The 26885-nt window shown below is 42.6% G+C and overlaps 1 protein-coding gene across 3 annotated transcripts in view; it reads right to left on the bottom strand.

The window, feature by feature from the left end:
• The window catches only part of PHTF1 (putative homeodomain transcription factor 1), a 516605-nt gene that overhangs the window by 325920 nt on the left and 163800 nt on the right, over nt 1-26885 (bottom strand). The window contains exons 7-8 of one of the 3 annotated variants that reach the window (XM_086923323.1): nt 17067-17220; nt 7167-7316 (exon numbers count right to left, since the gene is read on the bottom strand). In XM_086923323.1, coding sequence (XP_086779449.1) covers nt 7167-7316; nt 17067-17220 — 304 coding nt within the window. The remainder of the gene's footprint in view (nt 1-7166; nt 7317-17066; nt 17221-26885) is intronic. The other 2 variants (XM_086923324.1, XM_086923325.1) reach the window with 2 other exon arrangements.

Raw genomic sequence — 26885 nt, 5'->3', positions numbered from 1 at the left:
AATGTGGCGAATCTTGTACCTAGAGAAGCAGGGCTATACCTTTTACTCCGGGGCCCACCGGGTCTTCTTCCGGCTTATTCTCATACGTTTTTTGGAAACCCATAGGGGCAGCACAATCACATACATGCCTGTGGTCTCTAAGACCACTCTCCCTTGAAACTATGGCTGCAAATTGGTCCATTGCACTCGCGGTTGGACCAGCACCTGAATGCTTGATGGCTGCAGGACGCCATGGCCAAGACTCTCATCAAAAAATGGTATGTGGACACCAACTCTGGCATGGTAGAGTCCCTATAGACCCTCTGGGAGGCCTTAAAGAGAACTGTCAGGGGTGACATCATTGGCTATGTCTTGGGAGGGCGCAAGAAGTGCAGGAAAGAAATGATGGACTTGGAGACGGGCATCCTATAGCTAGAGGCATCTCATGGTGCGTCCAGCTCACCCACTTTCCTGAGAGGCTTCATACATCATCAAGTTGGTACTTCATCAATCGCTTATGGATGAGGCCAGAACGGCTTGGCTCGCTACACTAAGTCACATTTATCAGTGGGGGACAAGACTAGCAAGACTCACACCTACTGCATCCATAATAGATGGGAAGGGGTTCCAGCATGCAGAGGACACATCAATGGCCCAGTACTTTGCCACTTATGCCTCATCATTACACACTCCACACATGGGGGGACCTTGAGGGACTTTGTGAAAGACTTGTCTACTTGCCCTCCTGACGGGCTTAGAATGGGACTCAATAGATAAAGACATTCCCTGCGAAGAGCTGGGTGAGGCTCTGTCTCATATCCAACTGGGCATAACCCTAGGCCCAGATGGGTTCCTGGTTTAGTTCTTTAAAGCCTATAGAGGACTACTAATGGACCCGCTTGTGAATATGTTCAAAGTGGTCCACAAGACAGGCACACTTCTTCCCCATCTCCAACTAGCCGAAGTAGTTGTTATACCCAAGCAGGGATACCCACCTGATGATTGTTCCATCTTATTGTCCTATTCCTTTATTAAACACAGAGGCTAAGATTTGGGCTAGATTTGGGCTAAGGCCCTGGCCAATAGATCGCGCTTCGTGATTACATCCTTGGCCCATGCTGATCAATCTGGCCTTATGCCTAAAAGAGCCACACAACATAACATTTGGTGTGTAAAACACGCACTGGCATTAACACATAGATTTCCAGGAGCACACACACTCCTGCTGGTGGATTTCTGTAAAGCATTCTATTTTGTCTGATGGGAATACTCGTTTGCCTATTGTAGAAACTCAACTTCTGATCCAAATTGATTTCCTGGACACGACTGCTGTACAGTGCCTTTCAGCCGGCAAGAGTGAGAGTAGGAGGATCACTGTCCGGTCAAAAATAAATATATAAATTCCCACTGAACAGAGGGATGAGGCAGGGCTGCCCCTTACCGCTAAAGCTGTTTGCAATCGCAATTTATATAGAATATATATAAGCTGGCAGTATCCAAGTGCAGTCGCGCACACAGCAAAATCACGGGCACGAGGTTAGCTGGTTGCCGATATGAAAAAGCTTGTTTATTTAAACCATAAGGTGCAAGTCATAAGACGCGTTTTGGACACAGACTGTGTCCTTGGTCACTCAAGTTGCTATAGAACAAACAGGAAATTTAAACTCACAGGCACAACCAAAATCACGTGATCGGCAGGAAAATAAACAAAGAAAAAATACTTCACACTATACACTGAGGGAACCTCTATACGTGTATATATGACTATTAACCCTGTCATTTTAACATTCTATACAGATATTAATTATTTAAAAAGACACATGGCTGTATGATATGCAAAAACTAAATAAATAAATACATCGAACTAATGATAATGACATAAAACATGTGCAAATACACAGTTCATAATATTCCATAATAAAAAAATAAAAAAATATATATATGGACGGTATTAGAGCAGTTAACTATTTTCTAAATAGGAGGGCAATTAATTTCTCTGCTCATAACTCCATGCTCACTGCCATGATTAAGATCTGTTTAGAACAGAATTATTTTTTTGTTTAACAACCAAGTTTATCAACAGATCAGAGGGGTAGCTATGGGGGCCTGCTTTTCTCCCAGCCTAGCGTGCTTGCACATCGGCTGGTGGGAGGAGCAGGTCCTCATGGTACAGCATCAGGCCATTATGAGGAGTCATGTCCCAGTCTATTTCAGATATATAGACGACCTCTTTCTTATTTGGCAGGGTTCTATGCTGGAGGCTCAGGAATTTGTAGAGAAACTCAATTGTAATGACCTTAACTTGGAATTTACATCTACCATAATTAAATCACAGCTATGCTTCCTAGACAGAGGTATACATTGAAGCAGGAAATCTCGCCACAAGGTTATATAGAAAGCCGACTGTGGGTAACACTATCCTGCACGCGGCTAGTCAACATCCCCATCACTTGATACAGAGCATCCCCTTTGGGGAGATGCTTCGTATCAAAAGAATCTGCAGTGATGAAAGAGAATGTGCAAGAGCAATGGAGGAAAGTAAATTGCGCTTCCTGGCACGCGGATACTCTGCGAAAACAATCTCCAGGGCCATTGAGCGCACTAATAACATGCCGAGAGCACAGATTTTGGCACCCAAGCAAAAGTCTGAAGCTATTCATCCTGAAACTTCCATAGAAAGCTCTAGGGTAGTGGTAACATATAACCAACAGCACAAGGAGATCCGGCGGATCTTCAGCCGTAATTGGAACCTGGTGACAGGGGACCCTGTCATCGGTGGTACAGTAAGCAAAAGGCCTGAATTTTCCTTTAGAAAATCTACCTCCATGTCAGACAGGCTGGTTAAGAACCATTTGGAACCCCCTATATCGAAAACTTTTATGAATTTGAGAAAAGGTTTTTTGAAGTATTCCATTTGCAAGGCCTGTAAGAATGGGTGTAATAAAACACAATATAATACTCCATTCAAGGATGACCCTGTGCTTATAACCAAACAGCTGTTCTGCAAGACAGAATTTGCTGTTTATGTGCTGCAGTGCCCCTGTGATCTCAGGTATGTAGGGAGTACCCGGCTTCCGGTTCACAGGAGAATACTGCAGCACATAAGAGCAATCTCCAATAATGAGCAATCCTATCCGGTGGCACGCCACTTTCAGGCTGTTCATGAGAGTGATCCTAAACATCTCACTTATTATGTCATTGATTGCGTTCTACCCCTCTAAAGAGGTGGGAATAGGGATGGACTACTGAGGGTCCTTGAGACTCGATATATTTTGGAATTAAATAGCCGTACTCCTGGAGGTCTTAACGCCAGTGAGGATTTGTACACCTGTTTATGATACTAGAATCCTTATCACTTGTTGATTCGTCCTATTATGAATGCATGACATATTCCATAGCATTTGTGTGCCACCGAATGTTAAACAAATAAGGGATTCTCATAGAATTTTTGACATTTCAAGTTGGAGCTGTGTATTAACATCAGTCAGCAAACTGAATTTTAAAGGGAGGGGCTCCTTCCTTTTTCAAAATTTTGTTATAATTTACTTGCACCTAGCACTTTTATCATTCTGATTTGCACTTTGCGAAGATGGCTGCTCTTTGCCACATTATGGGAATTAACAGCTAAAAGTGTGTATGTTTACAATAGATTTTGTTTACATGAAGCACTTGACACTTTAGTGGAAATTCCCACTTGGGATACATTTTCAAAATGTTTTTTAAGGGTCTTGAGACATAGTCTTTGAAGAAATGAAATTAACACCATGTTTTTATGATTTATATATTTATATGTATATATTCATGAATTTATATGTATATATTTATTTATGTGATATTGCACAAATGTATATACTTCATTTATTCACCCACTTGGGTTGTATTCAAGACCAGGAAGGACTATGCATTATTTGTTTAGTCCCCTGTTTGTTTCTTTGAACCCTTTGAAACATTATGTGTTTGAATTGGTGGTTAACTTTAGTCCACCTTTTGTGTCACTGATGCTGTGAATAAATTCCCATGTGGCTTTGCCATCACATCATTTGATCAAGACAGTGGATACTGTTGTAACGCGTAATGGCGGGCATGCTGAGCAAAATTGAGCTTAAATAAATACGCACTTTGTTTGGCACCACTCTTGGGTTCCTCTCTTCGTCTTTTCGAGACTGCGTGCTATCTGGCAGTGTTGGAGCTTTTTGGGACAAGTTATTCATATATATATTATATATATATATATATATATTATATATATATATATATATTATATATATATATATATATATATATATATATAATATATATATATGTATATATAATATATATATATATATATGTATATATAATATATATATATATATATATATATATATATATATATATATATATATATATATATATATATATATATATTTATATATATTTCAGCTCCTGAGCATTTTTGGGGCTTCTAGGGGCTCTATCAATAAATCCAAATCCTCAGTGTACCCCCTGGCGTGTCCCTTGTCAGGGCTTGGCTCGGTGGCAGATATACAGGTCCTCCATTAGGGCTTCCAGTATCTGGGAGGGTTTGGGGTTTGTGACGGATGACCCCATTGGGCCTGGAAATATAATATTCAGCCCCATCTTGTACAGGTGATTTGGGGGATTTAAATTTTTGTACGACGTTATTGCTGTCTGTTGTTGGGTGTTTGGCTAACGATAAAATGGTTGTACGGCCTCGCCTGCAATATCAGCTGCAGAATTACCCCTTACCGTTCTCCACCACTGTGTTTACGAAACTAGATCCCTTGCTGAGGGAATTTTAGGGGCAACAACACAGCCAGAGAATCACCCTATCTAAGCGTTATAAATTCCCCTATGATAGTGTTATGGCAACTCCAGATATACTTTCATACTAGAGGGCGACCCATCTCATTGTCATAAACAAGAGGTGGTTCAATAACACAATTTTACCCGCCTTTGCCACTGAACGATGAAGGAGACCCCCCCTTCAGCATTTGCTAAATGGAGGAACTCAACCGTAACAACTCCCGGTAGCCAAAAATGTGACTCTCCAGATCTGATGGGAGACCCACAAAGTCCTTGGCTGGAAGGGATGCTTGACAAAAGAAACACTCTTATGGCGTGGAACCAGGCTGTTATAGGTTATGACCTTGTAGGGCTTCAAATTCTGAGATGTCATAGGCATATTTAAGTTGGGGGATGACCTGTCAGGTCCACAATAAAATCCTTTCAGGTGGAATATGGCCTAAATCTTTCACAAATCTTTAGAACCTGCAATCACGACATATCAAAGGCCTCATGAATCAACCGGAATATAATCGCTTAAAGGCCAAAATACTTATGGAGGAACTGAAAAGTCATTAAATCTCGCAGCTATATCAAACACTAGTGATCAATATACCAGACTCATATGACCAGCTCAGGAACTTGGGGCACCGTATGGATAATGATTGGAGAAAAGGCCTTTCCCTAAGCTGACATGAAAGTGATTGCCTCACAGTTCTGCCTAATACAGTGTGACTACCTACACAGGGTTTATTACACTACGAGGGATTGTTGAAAATGGGGGCATTGGGACACACCGACTTGCTTGGGATGCCTATCGGAAAGGGGAGTCTTCCTCCACACAACCTGGGCATGTATTTTACCGGCCTTGTTTGCCTTGGGGGCGTTGGCATGTTTGGAATGAGTGATGGGCTGGGTATTGTCGAGACCCTAAGCTAGTCTCTCTTCATACCACAGAATAGGTAGATACTGACAGATATCGCACTGCCCTGCTATGGCTGGGTCTGGTGATCGCGGAAAGGGATGTTGTCAGGGCTTGGAAAGATAACGGTCCTCCATCCTTGGAACAGTGGAAATAAGGGCTGGACCATTGCATGATCTTGGAAATTCCCATCTACAAGGCCAGGGGTTGCCATCTTAAACACTACAAAATATAGGCTCAATTGTGCCAATACCAGAGCATCGTCCTGCAAAGAACAGAGAATCCGGATCATTCCCTGGAGGATGAACTTTACTCATACGAGGGCCATGGTTGAAATACGGTCAAAGGGGATAGAGAGGCATCCAAGGGGTGTACGGGGTCAACCACTAGCTCGACTCAGGCAGGGGTAGATCTTTTATTTATCTCTTTGCTCATCTCCACTAACTTGTACTGTTATACTGTGGGATCGACTAGTCGCTCCTCTGTTGTTATGTCCAATCACTTATGCTACGTCTGGTATATCAACTGTGCAAAACTCAATGAAATGTCATTAAAAAAAATCCCCCTCTTCAATCTATTTCCTGGTAAACTACCCCCAAATACAAAACAAATACTATTTTACTGTACATGCGTGTGTTATATATATATATATATATACACACACACACATGTGTATATTTACTCATTTAGGAGTATTAATTTAACATTAGTTCCTATGAGTTATTATTTAATTTCCCTGTCTCCGCTGTATTCTATGTGAGAGTGGTGTACCAATTAGTGGCCATGTGTGGTGCCCGACATACTCCAAGGCGGTGCCGGAGTACATTTGTGTGTGTTTTCACACATTCAGAGCTGTAGTAACTTAGTAGGGTAACCAGTGATTAGTAATTGTTCTACTCTTTTCTGAGTGTGAGTTTGCATGAGCTTGTCCCTCTGCAAACCCCTCTGTAAAATCTAACTAAACCCCTCCATTTAATAGTAAATATTCCCCAATTCCAGACCCTCCTTGTCCTTCCCGCATTTAATAAATAAAGCTATATGTATGTGTGCCAAAACATCCACACAGAGTTCTCTGGCCAGAAGTTTTTGAATAGCATGTTTGCAGTTTGCGAGTAGCGCTACTTTGCGTGCTATAAAATGCAGTTGGTGAATAGGTTCCACAGTGGCCCACTGCAGGGACTTATAAGTGAGTATATTGCATCGAATTGCTAAGCTGTTCCCATCTAAAGACCTTTCTTTGCAACCATACTCTGCCTGGATGTGTACAGCAAGATCATGGGGGTGTGTATCATCACCTCTGTGTGTTATCTCAAAGAAAACTCGAAATGTACCCTCAGCTTTTTCACTTAGGACATAGCTATATCTGAATTGGCTTCGATTTGGGAGTCCAATTTGCTTTCACACTTAACACAGTCATATGGAGGCAAAAATATGAATTCCACACAAATGAACAATCCTAACGAGCTGGAAGGAATTTTACGATATTACAAGATAAATGGCAAACCTTGTGTAAATGAAAAACCTGTAGAGATTACAGGCCAGTGATGACACTTCTTGCTCCTCTTCTTTACTGCAATGCCTCTTTTCACCATCTTCACCACAGCCACCCACTCCTGACTTGCGTAATTTCCTATATAAAGTCGTAATTGTTCAACAATGTAATTACAGTTCAAATGAATATCTTCCATTTACGCGAAAGCCCTCTTCGACTCAAAAACCGAGGTCAGTGGCATTGGATACCACTAAACCAAGGATATGAAATAAATATTCATTTTCCACATCTTCAGTCTGTTTCCTAGTAAACAACACCCCACATACAGGACATATAATATTCCACTGTACATGCAATCGTTCATGGTTAAGAATTAAAGATGAGCACGACACACTCGACACTGACAACCATCCAGACCAAGCCACACTCTGGGTCGCTTCAAGGAGAACACTCTTCAGTACATCTGCAGCAAAACAGGCTCATGCAGCGATTAATGCTGAGTAGAGGTCATTGAACCGAAAACGGTGTGTCCTGCGTAATACGCATCTGGTCACTAATTTGATATTTTTAGCTGCATAAGGGTGTGTGTGTGTGGGGGGGGGGGGGGGGAGGATATGTTCGGCCTATTTTTGCAATTAAGCTGGGGACCTGTCCAGTTATAACCCCTCTCCCTTTGCCCTTTTCTGATACCATTATTTAAAGGACTGGATTTCCTGTGGGGTTTACAAATCAGGTCTGTAAATTAGAGGTAAGAAGTTACTGCAAACGAGGTCCTGACAAACAAAGCATTTTACAGAACACTGCAAATCACAAAAAATCACAAGGTTTGCAGCCGCAAATTGCAATTCTGCTATGTACTAAACTAATTTTGTAGTTCAGAAATGCATTTGTGACTGCACAATGCATTTACCGATCCATCCCGAATCACAGTTAGGAAGGGAGGTGGAGGCCAGCGGTCCCAACAGATTTTTTTTACAGCACGGGTCCTTTAAGGAACAAGAGCTGCTTAAAAAAAAATCACATTTGGAACTGCAAACATAAGGATTGTAATCTGCTGTTCCTTCCAGGCTGCCATCCCTTTGTTTGTGGACAAACACGGACGCTCCCAATTAGGGAGCTGATAATTAATATTTAATATGCAGGTCGGCCTGCGTCCCCCAGTGACTGCAGATTAAGCAATATGACCTATTTGTGAATAGGTTGCATTGCAAAATTAAAGGCTGCACTAAAAATGTTGGCTAATCATATTTGCGCCACTTTTTACAGTTTTATCGTACATCTGGTGCCAAGTATGTTACAAGTACATGTTTTAAACACTGAAACAGGAACTGCAGCATTAAAAGCAGCCACTTCTCCCATGTTTAGAGGATGCGAGTCATTTCCGAAACCCAACCCCAGCTTTTTGCAGCCTGAAACGTTTGGGGAAATGACTGTGAGGACTGTGTTATCATTGTCACACATCCCGGTAACTTCTGCAATGATTGTAAGGTGACTGAGAGTGGAAAAAGGCCCGCTAAATCCAGTTATTGGACATTTCCCCTTATCCACCTCATTACTTGCAGTTTCTTAAACCAAGAGTGCTACAGATTGTAAAAACAAACCAAAAACGAGATTAAATTACTTTTTTTTTTGCCACTAAAAAGGTGGGTAGAACGAACACATTTTACATTACGCTAAATGCACTGGTTTCCAATTGTTTCCATTTTTTATACAAACTTTATATTTTAGTTTTGTGTAACACTGAACATAACATTTCGGCGTGTCCCAGATATTGCCATCATTCCATGATCTCAATGTGTCATGTCCACCATCTCAAAACGAAAGTCCGTCGGTGCACTCTAGTAATCTTGTGGTACTCTTGTTTATCTGCGTAGGTTTCGTGCTACTGCAACCCAGTGCTTTGTCTGGAAGCACATTCATTTGAAACTAGTTAAGGTAGGAAGGAAAGTTCCGCCCTGGTGGGTGCGTGCACATTTACATAACTGGTGAAGTTTTCTCAGTTTATTCTCTTTTGTAATAAATTCATTCCACACTTTATCCTTGTTTCAAGAATCATATTTTATTCCATATATCCTTGTGTATCTTTATTTCATTCTCATTTGAATAAACCATCTCATTGTTTCTTCATGGTTTTTTTTAGTTTACCCAATGCATTTCAGGTCTTGAATCTGACCCTTCCTCAGGGTATATCAAATATATTAGGGCGAGCAAAATGTATAATATCATACGTACATATTATACATTTTGCTCGCCCTAATATATTTTTTATCGTCAATAATTATTTCGCCATTCATAACTTTCACCATATCTATCTCACGATATAATCTATCACCATACCCATGGCGTCAGTGGTGGACTACACAAATTCAAGTTATTGGATTAAGTAATCATTTTAGATGTATTCACATCGTCAACTCTCCCCTTACACATCGCAATCACATACACCTTCTCGCCCAATAGAATCCATGATTTGACAGTCAATATTATCCTACCTTTAACAAACCGATTCCTATTAGACGTTGGAATCTTGAGACTACACACGACGGGAGAACGCCGATCCCGACTAAGCTCCTCTAAATAGTAAGTCTACCCTCGGCGGTTTATAGTATTTTATCTTTATGAACCACTCACCCCAATCAGAATTTACTAACTCAGGCTGTAATTCGATTCCGCACCTTTGATTAAACTTGGTACTTACCAGCACGTTACCTTCACTTCCGATATCACCAGACCTTGAACTTACCGACTCCAGGCAGATCATACTTCGCAATCTGGCTTATCCACGATAAATTAACTTTTCATCACTGTGTATGTAAGATTTATACTGCAGTTTGATAAACTCACGAGAGAAACCACCTCACTTTGGCCATTAACCTGAGATTATGTATTAAATGTATATCGACGACTTTTAGCTATGATGATGATTGCAATTGTACATAAATGAATTTAATGTCTAGCATATATGTGCATGATAATATTATATATTTACAAGAGGTTAGCTCATTAGAGCCAGATGTAGGAAGACAAATACCAGTCGGTAACGGCCGATTTCGTCTGTTACCGACCGGTATTTGGAGTTTGGGATGTAGAGGCATGTTAAAATACAGATTCAGTAATTTTACCGAATCGGTAATTTTACCGATTCGGTAAAATAACCGAATCTGTATTTTGACATGTAGGTAGCACTGTAATCAGTGCTACAGGGGTTTATGAATTTGTTATTTACCACCAACTAGAAGTTGGTGGTAAATAATGAAAACCCTTTAAAAAGCATTTTATTTGCTTTTAAAACAGTGCCATGTTGCAGACATACATGCCCTATGGGCATGTAAGTCTGCAACATGTGCACCCATGCACAATTGAGGGGTGCAACAGGGTGTCAAAGTGACACCCTGCCACCCTTCTATGTTTCCCCCAATTACCGAATCAGTATTTACCGATTCGGTAATTGCCATTCATTCCTATGGGCCTCCAGGCCCATAGGAATGAATGGCAATTACCGAATCGGTAAATATCGATTCGGTAATTACCGAATCATACCGATTCGGTAAATAAATCGGTAAAATTACCTACATCCCGATTGCCAGTTCTTAAATACCGAATCGGTATGATTCGGTATTTAAGAATCGGTAATCTTGGATTACCTACATCAGGCCCTAAGTTTCCGTTTCTCTCCTGCCCAGGCCCCTGAGGAAGGGTCAGATTCAAGACCCGAAATGCATTGGGTAAACTAAAAAAACCATGAAGAAACAATGAGATGGTTTATTCAAATGAGAATGAAATAAAGATACACAAGGATATATGGAGTAAAATATGATTCTTGAAACAAGGATAAAGTGTGGAATGAATTTATTACAAAAGAGAATAAACTGAGAAAACTTCACCAGTTATGTAAATGTGCACGCACCCACCAGGGCGGAACTTTCCATCCTAACTTTACTAATGTCCACCATCTCCCCACACCCACGAAAGCCATAGTTTTTATCATCGACTTGAACACGCACCTGCCCTTGCCATACTTCCATCTCCCTCAGTTTATGACTTATCTTTGCTATAATCCCCACCAACAACTATCAACAAGGCGAAATCCAGCCTGCATTTCTACCTACCCCCTCCATCTTTGACAGCATCTATGGAAGTCTGCTCTACATCAGCTTTCCTCAAGGTGGTCTCTAATCTCTTGGGTCTGAGGGGGGCTGGGAGGGGACAACAATAGCATAATTGCCAACCAGTTAGTTTGTCACCTGTCCTTCATCAGCCCCTCATCAGCCACTACACTTTTAACCATATCAAACACCTCAGTTTTGTTGGAGATTCAACCAGTGAACTGCTATGAACTTTCTAACTAGGACCATCCCCAGCACCACAAACCTACATCTCATTTGCCCTTTTTTCGTTTTTCGACTGTGGGATCCCTCATAATAAACAATATTAGGTGCAAGTTGGCGTTTCCCACCCGTTATAGGGTGTAATCTACAGTATATCTTTTCCAAAGTTTCTCTACCACTCTACACAGCCAGGACAAATCCCAAAAGTCTGCATCTGCCTCCCCGTAACTCGGGGCTTACCGGCTATATCCTTGCATGTTCAACTGTTGTAATGTAGGTCCTATGACAATAATTAAACTTTACTTTTTTCAAGCTGCCTTTGCTGAATATTTTCTAAATCTGGGAGCAGATCTTCTCTCATTCCTTGTTCGTTATCAGTTCCAAGCTGTCCTCCCTCATTGTGTTCTAGCTGTTAAGTCTTCACTGCCCTTATCCATTTTTAGATAATTGTTTAGATTAGGCATCTGTTTAGGTTTCTCCTGCAGAGCACTTGCGCTGTTGCTTGTGATATCTCTTGCAGTTAATATATCTTGAAAGGTTGCTCTTATCAGTTCCCAACACCGAATTACTGTGTTAATTCCCTTTTGTGTGGAAATGTATTTTTTACCGTCTCCTGGCTGCACGCATATACAATACTTTACTAAAGCTGTTCACACTGTTTAAGCCTCATTCACTGTCAAGATAAGATCTCTTTCCACGGAAAAGGCAGACAGCTTCTAACAGTATGTTGGAATGCTTGCTTTTTATTACTTAGTTGTGTAAAGCAGATGCTTGAGCCTTAGAACATTTGTGTAATTTCCTATTCAAGCCTCAGTACCTTTCTTTGCACACTGTAGGCATTATCAAATTGATTTTTTCAACTTAATCTATTTGGCCATTATGATCAAATTCTAAATGTTGTAATAAACAATGCACGTTAAAAATGAAGTTAATATACATGAGCTATGCTCTATTTTACTACTAAACAGGCAGCTACAGTGCAGTTACCTTGCAGACAGGGTTATATTTTGAAGGGTGCAGCAGCACCGGGCCAAAACTTTATCAGAACTACTCTAAACACATAACCTCACTGCTGGAAGACTTCTCGTGGCGGATACATCATTGAAGACTGCATTTTGGACCGTGATTATCAGATTGCGATCCGGTTCTTTTGGCCTGATGAGGCTGTTTCTCTCAAGTAAGGTGATTGATGAATTACATCACATAGATCGAAAATCGATCATTTCATTTCACGCAGTCTGCCTTTTCTTTGAAATATTGTCGCGGGGTCTCAGTGAAACATGTTTTAAGAATCTCTCGTCGTCTGAGTTGGACATCTATGTTTGCCTTCGCTCTATATTATTGGAATTGACATTCATACAGTGTTTACTTGAAAAATATGCTGCGAGAATCTCTTTGAATTTCACTTACTACCCCTAATTTCATCACTCGGAATTCCAGACAACAGGAAACTTTTTCCACGCTGTCATATCTTGATGGATTACCGACACTTTTGCTGTATATTCTGCATTACTCTTTGACTTATACGGAGATATAAGGATTGACTTAAAGATTGCCCTGAAGAAGTCCTAGACTGGGAAGAAACGCGTCGGCTGTACTGTTTTTTCTACCACGTAATGGAATAAAAGAGATCAAAACTGAGGAGCCTTCCTTTCATTATCATTTAGAGTTGGACTTCTATCCATCTTAATTGTTGTATTGAGCTTTATGACCTGGTGCACCCGTGCTTTTGTTTGAATTGTATAGTTCCTGTAGGAACAAGCACTGTGATGATGGGTGCTGTTTGCCTTGCACACGTTCCCCTATAGAGACGGAGGGGTTTCTTTCACTCTTAGAGTAATTATAGGTTAGGTGCTGATAGAAAGATGGTTCCACTGTCCATTCAAGCTTTTTAGCTACATGAGCTATGCTCTATTTTACTACTAAACAGGCAGCTACAAGTGCAGTTACCTTGCAGACAACAGGGTTATATTTTGTATGGTGCAGCAGGTGCAGGAGCACCGGGCCCAAATGTTATCAGAACTACTCTAAACACACAATCTGACTATGAAACAGTCAGTAACAATTGCAGTTACACTGCAGTTAAACAAGTCTTGATTTGAATGGTGCAGCAGGTGCATGGCACCGCGACCAAAAGCTCTAGGGACCCCACTAAACCCAGATTATTGCTAAAATTTAAAACTAAACAGGCAGTTACAAGTGCAGTTACCTTGCAGTCAACAAGGTCCTGATTTGAATAGTGCAGCGGCACCGGGCCCAAAAGTTGTCAGAACTTCTCTAAACACCTAATATTTCACAACTTTACAGGCCGTCAAGGTGCAGTTATCTAGCAAGCGTTAGGGTCATGATTTCAAAAGTGCAGTGGTACAGGGACCAAAAGTTCTAGGCAGCCCACTAAACTCTGATTATTGCTATATTTTAAACGAAACAAGCAGCCATAAGTGCTGTTATCTTCGAGGCACTAGCATCATGATTTGAATGGTGCAGCAGGTGCAGTAGCAACAGGCCAAAAAGTTGTCAGAACTCCTCTAAACACCTGATATTGCTATATATATATTGCTAAACAGGCAGTCCCAATTGCATTTACCTGGCTGTTGAAAGGGGCTTGATTTAAATGGTGCAGCGGGTGCAGTGACCCCAGGGCCAAAAGTTGTCATAATTCCACTAAACACCAAATATTGTTATATTTTACTAGTAGTAGTCTTTATTGTTTAAGTTAATTAAAACCATAACAATTCCAATAAAATTAAGCAGTCTGCAGAGGAAAATTTGCTGTACATATTAAAATCTTGATTTCCATTAATAAAATATACAGCTTTTGATATCATCATATCAAGACAGTATTAGCACCAATGCATATACATGTTAGACTTATTGGCTGTCCGCTGAAGAACCAGTTACAAATAGATAAAACAGTATTAAACAGTATATCAGAGGTTTCATCTCTGTAGTAAAATACCATTTAAAATACCAGTTCAAATCAATTTTTCATATAAAAGTAAAAACTTTACCAGTCTACAATTAAGTTGCAGGTCATATGGATCAAGACACTTTAGCATTGCTGACCTACAGGTGCGTATGCCCCTATCTTTAAAAGGATTTTTTAACAAAAAAAGACGAATTAATTTTAAAACAGGACTTATACAAATCAGGTGAATAAAGTCCTGCTTCCGAGCACCACATAATGTACATGACGGCGGACCACTATATTTCCAGAGGGGTTGATCAGCATTAGTCGGTAGTGCCCCAAGATGTCTTGCTAGCAATTTCCTTTTTAGATGTATGGAGTACGTTATGTCCAAGTAAGCCGCTGGTTGTAAGATCGTATAGGATTGCTGTACCATTCAGGCATGAGAGCGCATGCTGAATATAATTTTGTCCTCCGTTAACGAGTGTCTTTTTGCTGCTTTATTTATTAGTTTTCGAAATGTTGTGAATGATAAATTCAGGTTCCATTACTCTGACACCTTCGTTAACTTTATTGATAACTGCAAATACTTGTGATAACCTGATCGTGAATTATTCTCTTGAGCTTCCCAAATGGCGCTATTAAGCGGATTCTGGCAGTTTAACCGGATTATATTTTACTACTAAAGAGTCAGTCAGATGTGCAGTTATCTTGCAGGCAACAGGGCCATTACTTAAATGGTGCAGCAGCAGGTGCAGTGGCACCGGGTCCAAAAGTTCTCAAAACTCGCCAAAACACCTAATATTGCTATATTTTACAACTGAAAAGGAAATCATAAGTGCAATTATCAATAGTGCAGCAGGTGCAGTGACAAAGGGACCAAAAGCTCCAGCACCCCACTAAACACCTAATATTGCTATATTTTATTCCAAAACAGGCAACCACAAGTGTGGTTACCTTGAACACAACAGGGTCATGATGTGAATGGTGTAGCAATTGCAGTGGCACAGGGCCCAAAAGTTGTCAGAAATCCTCTAACACATAATATTGCTATATTTTATTACTATACAGGCGAACACAGTTGCAGTTATCTTGCAGTTAAAAAAGGCTTGATTTGAATGGTTCAACAGGTACAGTGGCACTGGGACCAAAAGCTCTAGGGACCCCACTAAATCCAGATTATTGTTAAATTTTACTACTAAACAAGACAGTCACAAGTGAATTTATATAGCAGGCAATAGGGTAATGATTTGAAAGGTGCAGTGGCACTGGGCCCAAAATTTGCCAGAACTCCTCTAAAACACATAATATTGCTATATTTCACAACTAAACAGGCAGCAGTCATAAGTGCAGCTATCTAGCAAGCACTAGGGTCATGATTTCAACAGTGCAGCAGCAACAGAACCAAAAGCTCTGGGCACCCCACTGAAAACCTAATATTGCTATATTTTAATACTAAACAGGCAGTTACAAGTGCAGTTACCTTGCAGATAACAGGGTCATGATTTGAATGGTGCAGCTGGTGCAGTGGCACCGGGCCCAAAAGTTGTCAGAACACTTCTAAACACATAATATTGCTATATTTTACTACTATACAGGCAAACACAATTGCAGTTAAAAGGGTCATGATTTGAATGGTGCAACAGGTACAGTGGCACTGGGGCCAAAAGCTTTAGGGACCCCACTAAAGGAAGAATATTGCTCATTTTTACTACTAAACGGGCAGTCACAAGTGCAGTTATCTTGCAGGCACTATGGCCATGATTTCAATGGTGCTGCAAGTGCAGTGGCACTGGGGCCAAATGTTTTCAGAACTCCTCTAAACACCAAATATTGCTATATTTAATTACTAAATAAGCAGCTACATGTGCAGTTACCTTGCAGGCACTAGAGTCTTGATTTCAATGTTGCAATATTTTATGACTAAACAGGCAGTCACAAGTGCAGTTATCTAGCAGGCAGTGGGGCCATGATTTCAATGGTGCAGCAGGTACAATGGCAGTGGGGCCAAAAGTTGACATAACTCTTCTAAACAACAAAGATTGCTATATTTTACTACTAAACAGGCAGTCAAAAGTGCAGTTATTTTGAAGGCACTAGGGGCATGAATTGAATGGTGCAGTGGCACCAGGCACAAAATTTGTAAGAACTCCTCTAAACACATAATATTGCTATTACCTCAATTAATTCTATTATTTGCCTCTTTTACTTAATTTGCTATTACTTACCCGCACTATACAGTAACAGCACAATAATCTGCCTTTTTGTACATAAACAAATCATAACACTTTAACAGATTTTCTGTAACTTACATTGTGCAACTACTCACAAGCTACAACTTACAAAAAAAACATTTTATTAATCATATAGGCAAAACCTAATGCATTTACCAACGCTTGTTTTTTCACCAGTCACCAATTGTATCGTTATCACCACACTAGTTTCCACTATCTTTTACTAGTGACAGGGTCGCCACTTTTGAACTGCTCAGGCCAATGCACACCAGGACGAACTCCTGGGCAAAAAGCGTACATATAACATGTATATTGTTTCAGGAAAGCAACATAGATTACCACGATGAACTAAAAGGGACCATGGGGTGCTAAAAGAATTTTAAGTAAATGGATAGATGGTCGTGTAGCGGAAGCTTACCTCCTCCTCTTGCCGCTGGAGGCTGTCGAAGTCTTCGTCTGGGTGGACACGATCTGACAGTGCACCGTTCCCAGGAGCAGCATTAGGCACATGGGCCCTGCGAGATCACAGGACACTGCAACGGGAGCCATTACATACAGAACAACTGCTGTAACTGCAAAGAACAGGAAACAGAAATCATAAAAATTGAGCCACATTGGTTCAGAAGAAAATACAGTGGCTTTTGAGCCTGCATATGGCAACAAGGGAACTCACCAGCCCATACCTCCACAGTAAGCAAATACTCATATTTATTACGGAGTGTGACGTGATAATAATGTTCCTACCGGATATCTTCTGTGTTAACGAGCGAGGAGTATGTATTTTACGGATCTACGCGAGTGATTGACCATTGCTACATAAGACATGGCAGCAGTGCTTAATTTGTAAAATATTAAGTGCAGGTGCTCAACTTGTTTTTAGGAGGCCACAGCTCCACCCACTTCCTCCACTGGCTCCACCCACATCCTCAACTGTCACTGCTGAAAGCCATATGCAATAGAGTGAATTATAGATCTCCCCTCCAACCCTAGGTAGTGTACAGTGGAAGGTGTTGCCCTTCAAAGAGCTAAAGGTGGGTTAGTAGTGCATGTGTGCCACTGCTTTCATAATATTCCTCTTAAGTGGTTGTGATAGACAGTATGATGCACTTTTAAACTCGCCGAGGAGACCCTACGTGGGACGCTGTTTTCCTTCAACCCCTCTGCAGCCTCTGCAGCAACGACTTGCCGCACCCGCTTCGCGGGTGCCGCTGCGCGGCTTGTGAATCGCCGCGGGACCACTGGCTGTGACCTCGAGTGTGCCTGGGGTGAGAGGACCCATCGTAGCAAGGGTGTTGTGCTGCAGGGACTCGCTCTCCCAGGAGTCCCTGCCTGACCCCTGTCAGCTGGTCTGCGCCCCCTGCTAGCCCCGCCCCTTGGTCGCCTTTGAAATACAATATAACCACACCAGCCACACGCTCCGTGGGAGCGCCGGGCGAAGCCCGGGCAAAGGGCGGGCCCTCTGAGGCCCTCAGAGGTCGAAGAGGTTGGGTCGGGTGCACTCCCATAACGACTGTATTCCTCCACCTTTTAGGGTTTGTTACTGCTTTTATTTTGCGGGGATACCAGAAGGCTGTTGGCCCCGTACGACAACGCCCTGTGGTTGCTGGGTTCCTGTAATATTCGTCTCAACTGAGATAATCTCATTTATTTCATTATGTCTACAAGAGGTAGTCGAAGCAAGACAGCTGCTGGAGGGATACCTGTGATTGGACCAATAGATAACTTTATAACAAGGACTAACGATGCAATTGAACTTAGCATTTCGCTCCTTGAGCGCAGGGTCTCGCAAGATCTAGCAATTGCAAAACGATCTTCCCTCGGGAGCATTACATCAGCAAGAATCCCAGTTAGCTCTAAAAATCCACACACAGGTTGTATTCGCGAAACCGGAGTTGACCTTCATACTATACCTAATGAGGTTAACCTATCAGCATCAAATCCCTTAATTGACTCCGATCTAGATTCAAGCAGAGAATTAGAAAGGGCCCCAGAACTAAATATAGATCTCACACCAGAAAAGGTAGTGGAAAATAGTGAGAGACACCTAAGAGGCAGGCAAGAGGGTGCAATCCGAAAGCAAACAAAACAAACGGCTCATTCTATCACCCCTGCTGTTAGAAAATGCAATGCAAAAAAAGGACAACCTAGGAAAGGCACACATATGCACTTAAACGCAAATGGCATAAGCCCATCCATAGAGATAGTAAGCAAAGACTCTCAGGGGATCCCCATGCGCATGTGGACAAGCCCGATGCAAATATAGCAAACGACCAACTACTTGAAAGATTCAGCGACCTCCTTAGCATCTTTATGTCGCCGATCAAATCCAGGCTTGCCCGTATAGAAAAGCAGCTAGAGGAACTAACAGCCTACAATAAAAAAGTTAGGTTCCAAGACAAGTATTAGCAAATCTACATCTTCTAAAACCAAGATCACCTCAGTCTCAGATACTGTAACAAAACCAAAACCCACTATTTCTTCAAGTAAAGAAACTGCTACAAATATACCAGTAGCAACTAGTAGCTCTATTCATAATACTGACATGAACACTCACACCTCAAACACTCAGCCAGGGAAGACGCACATAACTCCCCAAAGCAAAAGAAAGACATCAAACCAAACTAGCGACATCGCGCCAACTTTTCAAAGGGCCCGGCCGACTCACGATGTAGCTTATAACTCAAGGCAGATACCTCCACGCATCAGTCTGCCGCCTGAATGTGGGGCCTATGTGTTGGTTTTGGTTAATGTCCCCAAACTTAGGTATGACCAAGATGAAACCTCTTCCTCACTAAAGAACAAGACCCTACATTGGTTAATAGCTAATTGCAATTTCCCAATGGAAAGTTCTGGAGAGATTATACACACCCAGAGAGGTGGATGGATAGGCCCTTTGAAGAAAAAGTTCGAGGGGGATTGTATAACTGTTAACTTCAAAAATCTGCAATGGACTGAAAAAACTCTGACCAGGCCCCCCCCCCCTCTACCTGGGAATTCAATACCACCCTTCTCCCTTTGGGTTATTTTTACAGACACTTGATCAGTACACATCCCATCATGGCAAGCAACCCGATTACTCCCTTTCAGCATAGCCCGGCTTGCACCAAAGCGTATTCGCGACTAAAGGAAGCCATAACTAGGGGAAGAGAGACAGAGGGGAGGTCGTTAGATTAAGAAAGGAATATGCGCTAGCCTTAAAAACTAGAAAGAAAGAGCTAAAAGCTGACCTATGGGACCAACTAAGTAGAAGCTCAGAATTAAAAGACAGTGCAGCCTTCTGGCAAATAGTCAGATCTCCTTTTTTAACAGATAGAGAGGACTTACCATCCATAGACGTTGCGATCAGCGACAGAGATTGGGTGAACTATTTCTCCAAAGTTTTTAGTAATGGAAACGTACGGGGTACGGATTATATAGATCCCCTGACCCAGGTTACCTACCCAATAGCATTGCAATTCACACATGACGAGGTACAAAAAGCAATAAAATCCTCAAAATCAGCTAAAGCTCCAGGCCCGGACGGAGTTCCAGTGGATATTTTTAAACATGAAGTAGATCTCTGGTCACCGCTACTGACAAACGTCCTAAACGCCACTATAGACGAGGGTTTAATAGAATCTTGGACAACCTCGATATTGGTCCCTATATTTAAAAAAGGGGACCGAAACAGCCCATCTTGTTACCGACCTATTTCGCTCCTGGATTCGCTCGGGAAGATGGCAGGTCGGATTCTTCTCGACCGACTCCAGGAGTGGACAACTAGTCAGAACACCATTTCCGCAATACAATACGGGTTCCGAGAGGGGCTAGGCACAGTAGACCAAGCACTAAACCTGTCTCTACTGGCAGGAAAATACATGGAGGCCAAGGGGAGTGCGCTGCATATGGTGTATGTTGATTTATCCGCAGCCTTCGATTGTGTAGTACACTCGAAGCTGTGGAAAATCATTTTAACTATGGGTGTGGACCCCCGGTTGTGGATTTCCTATGGGAACTATACACAGGAACAACGGGAAGAGTAAGATTTGGGACTAAGGGGCAACTCACTGAAAGTTTCAGGGTGGAAAAGGAGTTCAGACAGGGATGTGTGCTGGCCCCCTTTCTATTCACTCTATACACAAATGGGCTAGAGATTGCTATGCTTGAGGGAAGCAAAGATCTCCCTTCAATTGGTCGTCGGCAGATACCAGCTCTGTTATACGCCTACGACGCGGTTATCCTAGCAAGAACTCCTGTCGAGTTGCAGCGAGCACTAGACCGATATTGTGCCTTTATGTCAAGTTTAAACCTGACCCTGAATGTAAAAAAAACGTATACAATGCATGTGGGGAAAAAACCGCAGAGATCAAAAGTATATATGTGAATGGGGAGGCACTTGACAGAACTGCAACATATCCATATCTGGGAATCGTAATTGACGAAAAATTTAAGTGGAAGGCAGCGATCAATGCAAGGAACCTGGCCTTTTTAAGAGCAACTTCAGCACTAAAATCGTTCGCACAAAAATTGGGCAAGAGACCTCCATTAGAACTATTGAAAATATACAATGCAAAATGTGTCAGCACTGCCACGTACGGGGCTGGGCTATGGGGTCTTGCAAATGTGGACGAACTGCAAAAAATAGAAAATTCCTTTGTAAGATATTTACTTGCAGTACCGAAGAGCTCTCCCACATATGGCTGTCACCTAGAGCTGGGCATAGACTATATATCAGACACTATAAAAACCCAACCAGTAATGCTGTGGCGTCGAATTTGGGTAACTGAACAATGTCACTTAACAAGATCAATTGTGCTAGATATTAAGACACTCGACCACTGTGGGAAGATAAAATGGCTGGCATATGTCAAGGCTATACTAACAGACCTAGGCTATGAAAAATTCTTTGCTGAACCATTAACAATAGCAGAGATCTCAAAGGCAGATTTGAAAAAGCATGCCTGGCACACCTGGGGAAGGTCCGCTTGCTAAAAGAGATAGGGAAACCCTCTGTCCAACATGGTTTATTAGTTCAGACTGTGTTTTCTATTGAACCTTACTTGTTGTACAGACTAAGTCAGTTTGAAAAACTGTTGTTGACATGCTTCAGACTCAATATGTTTCATCAAATGGTATCTTTTCCCTCTCAAAACGACTGGTCATCAAAATCGTTCCCATGCCCTTGTGACTCTCTTTCAACACAATCGACCATACACGTAATACTTTTTTGTAAATTTTCCACTATACCACGAAGGCGTTGGATATTGCCCATATTGAGAAACTGGGGCCTGCGCCAATGCCGTCCAGCATATTTGGCGCTTCAGTACCTCGATGATGAAGGAGTAGCAAAAGCGATGGCGTGTTTCCTTAAATTTTGTATCCGTCATCGCTTGAATCTTTGATAAAGACGAGTCATCTTGTTTACACATTAGAGAACTGATGAAATCACTGTAAAACCTGTACGTCACGCCATGGTCATATTTTTAATGAATTGTGATTTATATGTAAACTGTGTTTTATTGTATAGTAATAACTAATATCAGATTTTAATAGATTTTTAACTAAGAAAGTGTATAAAATGTATTTTATGAACTTTTATGGTATTTCTACAATTATGAAAAACCGAATAAAGTTGGTTTTTGATTTGATTTGACTCAGTGAGAACTAATGGTAACATCTCAAATACATTATTGATAGCTTTCTTTTTAGATCATTATATGTCTGTTTTTATGTCTATGTGTCAAAGGACTGTTTTGTATTTGTTATGAAACTTTTTATTAAGGCTTCACATGTTGATTATCTTATTGTAGTTTAGTGTCATTTTACTGTTTATATTATAGCATGTCTAAATTTAACCCCCAACAAAACAGATGTTGTTACATCTTAAGGTACTAGGGGCAAGATGTAGACGGCCATTTACCGACCGGTAACGGCAGATTTCGGCCGTTACCGACCGGTAAATGGTCATTCCTGATGTAGGGGGCCTATTTTACCGATTCGTTAAATTTACCGAATTGGTAAATTTACCGAATCGGTAAATACCGATTCGGTATTCCACATTGATTCCTATGGGCTTCAAGGCCCATAGGCATCAATGGGGGATACCGATTCGGTATTTACAGAATCGGTAAATACCGAATCTTACCGATTCGGTATTTACCGATTCTGAATTACCTACATTTCCCCCCCTCTAATTTACCACTTCTTAAATACCGAATCGGTATGATTCGGTATTTAAGAAGTGGTAAATTAGAATTACCTACATCTAGGCCCTAATCTCTAACCCAGTCCCAACCTACTTGGATTCCACAATTATCTTAGAATGAAAACGGACTACCACCAGTTGCTCTATGTCTCTCAATTTGCTTACAGAAAGGCACCCCGCCCTAAGCAAACATATTAACCTTACGGCCAAAAAACATCAACCGTACGCGATATTCATCCACAGGATAAAACACTTTATTTCGGAACCAGATCTCACAGATGTTGCCGAATTTCTAGTCATCTTCACTGTTGAGTATAATAATTGCATTCTTACAAATATTCCTAAAATGCATCTTCCAGTCCCACTCACTTAAAGTCATCCTGATTCTTATACCTGAGGAACAGACTTCCATCCTATCCCTGAACTCTCGTTAGGAGAAAAGATGCAGGACGTGAAGAGTATTGTTCTTTCGAACACAGAAACTCTTCCTCTCCACACCTGAAAGACGACCCAGAATGGGCTTTAAAATCCTTTGAGAAACTTATAGTGGTAGTGGTTTATTTGTGCGAGTAGTTGCCGATGGAGGCCAGGAAGCCTTAGAAGAAAGACAGGGAAACAGTGACCAAAGTAGAAAGGAGGGATGAAAGAACCTACAAGAGTGATACAATCAGACAAGAAGTGTAGGATGTTGAAGAAAAAGGATGAAGGGGTAACCAAGACTAGACATCCTTGGTCTATTGCTGCAGTCCCAATTACTGGCTTAAAAAAAAAACGATTCTGCACTTTAATAAAATACAAATTAAGTTCTACATTCAGGGTTCTTTTCCATTTTACGGACCATCCTGTTGCAGATTCTTTGGCGAGCCAAGCAGCCAATGCAGGGAGACCTAATGTTTTCCCTAACTCACCGATAGGGAGTCTAAACTCAGACATATCCCCCCCAAAAAAGAATGGCCTAAACGTTGCAGCTGCCCACTACTTGATTGCCAGCTGTGAATCTCAGCTGTGAATCTCAAAAATTAGGCCTGGCACCACTGTGCCCTCTTATGCAAATGTGTGCCAAACGTGGCCGCTGCCCTCAATCAGGCGGGGGCAGTGGGGAACAATGGCCTGAGCCCTGCTCTTGGGCTCTTGAACAAGAAAACGTGCCCTCTCGGTGCACCTACCCCCTATCAGGCGGGGCAGCTGGGGAAATAAAGGTGGGCATCGTCCAGCACCGCTCGGGGACTCTGAAATAGTAAATAGTGCCAAAGCTGTTGCAGCGGCTCGCAACTGCGGCGCCGCAGTGAAGATGAGCACAGCACTGGGGGCGGGTACTGACTCTGTGCCCCTACGCCCCCCCCTCCATCGCAGGATTCAGCCCCACTCACTAGGCTGCTTGGAGATGGCTACGGCTTCTCCATCGATACTCTTCTCTTCGCTGGGACAGGCATCACAAGGTGCCGCATCGGGTCTCGGCCGCGTCTCTCCTTCACCCGGGCCCCATCCTGGGACCCGGGACTCTGCATCACAGCTGCTGAACGTGGGGCTTCCCCTGGGTCAAGGGAGCCCCGCTTGGCATCGGATTGGCGTCTCCTCACTTGCAGGGCTTCCCTCTTCCTTCTTGGAAGCCCCGCACACATGAAGCGCAGCCTTACTTGCCTTTTGGGTCAGGCTGGGCAACAGCCCAGAGGAGATTTCCCTTAGCTGCTCAGGCCGCGATGGTAGAGCACGGGATGGGCACCAGCTTACCAAATGAATCCTCAAGGCGGGGTGGGCACCCGCCCAATGAACGGTGCCCAGTACGGGGTGGCACCTGCTATTTTAAGGATTCAGGAAGCGAGGTAGGCTCCCAATCCGAAGAGGCACAGACTCGGGGTGGGCACCCGCCAATCCCCACGGCAATGAGGGGGGAATCCCTACATCGGGATTCCCTCTGAAAGGGCAGCAGCGCAGCACTGCGCAGCCCATGCTCCTTTTCCGGTTGGGCCAATTCAAAATTATAGCGCTCCCAGGCGCTAGATGCAAAGGTCCTACCTGGAAAAAAAAGAATAAGTCCATAGAGAGGAAGAGGCACAGCTGGGCCCAGGGAGGCCAGCACACAGGGGCCTCCAGCAGGGAGGCTGCCCCCATGGCGGTTCCTCCTGGGTCCCAGAAGCAGCAAGCCCCCAGCAGCAGCAAGCCCCCTCTGTCAGGAACAGCACACAGCAAAGGAACACTGCATATTTTTATTGGGTCACAGCCCCTATATTTATATTGCAAAACTCCCTTTGTGTCACAGCACAGGGCTTGGGGGATTCTAGTAAGAACTGGTTTAGGGGGAATTTGGAGCACTTTGTTTTGCTCAGCTCCTCCCTCCTTTGTCAGGTGGGGCACAGGGATCAGACGCACCACAGGTGGCAGAGCCGGCATTGTGGAGGGAAGGCACAGCCCTATTCAGGTCCCAGGTGCAACTCCTCTCTCCCATCTGCATGCAGATCACTCTATTTATCACTGGGCAGACACACCCTGTCTCCTGGAGCCACCCACACCCCTCAGCTCTTGTCAATCACAAGCCAGACATGCAATTCACATCCAGCAGACAGACACACAGTACACAGAAATGCCAACTTCTAAAAGTGATCAGGGTAAGAGTAGCTACAAGGGATTTTGTTTTGAATCTTACTCAATTATTTTTTAGATTCCTGGTCCTTACAGTAGAACCAAATGTATCCTCAGGATAACTCTACAAATTTTTAAACACTTTAATGAAAAAGTGATACATTCATTATTGAAAAATTTGAAAAGTAAAAAGGCACACAGCAGGGAGGGTATTATGTTAAAAAGAATTGTTTATATAGATATAAATCATAAAAAATCACAGAAAAAATTTGATGGGGATACAGATTGAGCGAAACTATACAGAAACTATTATGAATAGCAGCAAACAAAAATTGAATTGACAATTCATAACAGTAACATCAACTCCAATAGATAAAAAAGGAAACCAAATTCATAGATGTATCTTGATGTCCTATGGCAACAATGCCTGGGGAGATGATGTTGGTGTCGACGTTTCGGTCATTTGGGCTGTCGTCAACAAGACCAGCATCAGGACTAGTTTATTTGAAAAAAAACCTTGGATGGACCAGAGAATATGGTGGGTCTTAGGATATTAAATGGTGTTTCACTCTGGAGTGGTTCTGAATGAACGCTGAGTGGATAACTTTGTATAGTCTATGAATCTTTTCCTTAAATTGGGCTCTCGTGTGAGTAATTCGAGTTTGTTTAAAAACGAACTGTACGACCTGGATAAATTGCGGCAAATACACACACTTTCGAGAGGTCCGCGATTAGTCAAGGTAAGTAAATCTCGCGAACGACCGTGATTTAGATCGCCAAATATATTTTCCGAGGTAGCTATCAGAGGTTCATCAGTCACTCCTGGACTAGCATCGAGGGAACACGAGAGTCGTCTGGCAACGTTGCCAGACGACTCTCGTGTTCCCTCGATGCTAGTCCAGGAGTGATTGATGAACCTCTGATAGCTACCTCGGAAAATATATTTGGCGATCTAAATCACGGTCGTTCGCGAGAGTGCGAGGCGCCTTATGAGGCGTAAGCAGGCGGCTCCACCTGTGTTGGCTGCTAGGGGTTGTGGGACATGTAGTCCCCAGCGGTGGCGGTCTCACCCGCGACTGCTCCACCTGTATTGACAGAGTTCAGGAAACAGCTCCTCACCCGTTGGGACAAGCTAGCAGGACGCTTTGCCCTACTGGATTGCAGCAGGCTACCCAAGAAGGTCCAATAGTTGCTCCTGCGCTGCGGGGGTCTGAGGCGCCTTATGAGGCGTAAGCAAGCGGCTCCACCTGTGTTGGCTGCTAGGGGTTGTGGGACATGTAGTCTGCAGCGGTGGCGGTCTAACCCACGATGGCTCCCTCTGTACTGGTGGTGTCCAGGAAACACCTCCTCATGTGTTGGGGCAAGCTACCAGAATGCTTTGCCCTACTGGATTGCGGCAGGCTGCCCAAAAAGGTCGAACAGTATATTATTGTGATGGGACCACGGCGCCTTCAGCGCCGATACCACGTCGCC

This window comes from Lissotriton vulgaris, chromosome 5 (assembly GCF_964263255.1).
Source record: "Lissotriton vulgaris chromosome 5, aLisVul1.2, whole genome shotgun sequence".
NCBI classification, from domain to species: Eukaryota; Metazoa; Chordata; class Amphibia; order Caudata; family Salamandridae; genus Lissotriton; species Lissotriton vulgaris.
The sequence above is the reverse complement of the archived record's forward strand: the minus strand, read 5'-3'. Positions and strand labels throughout refer to the sequence as shown.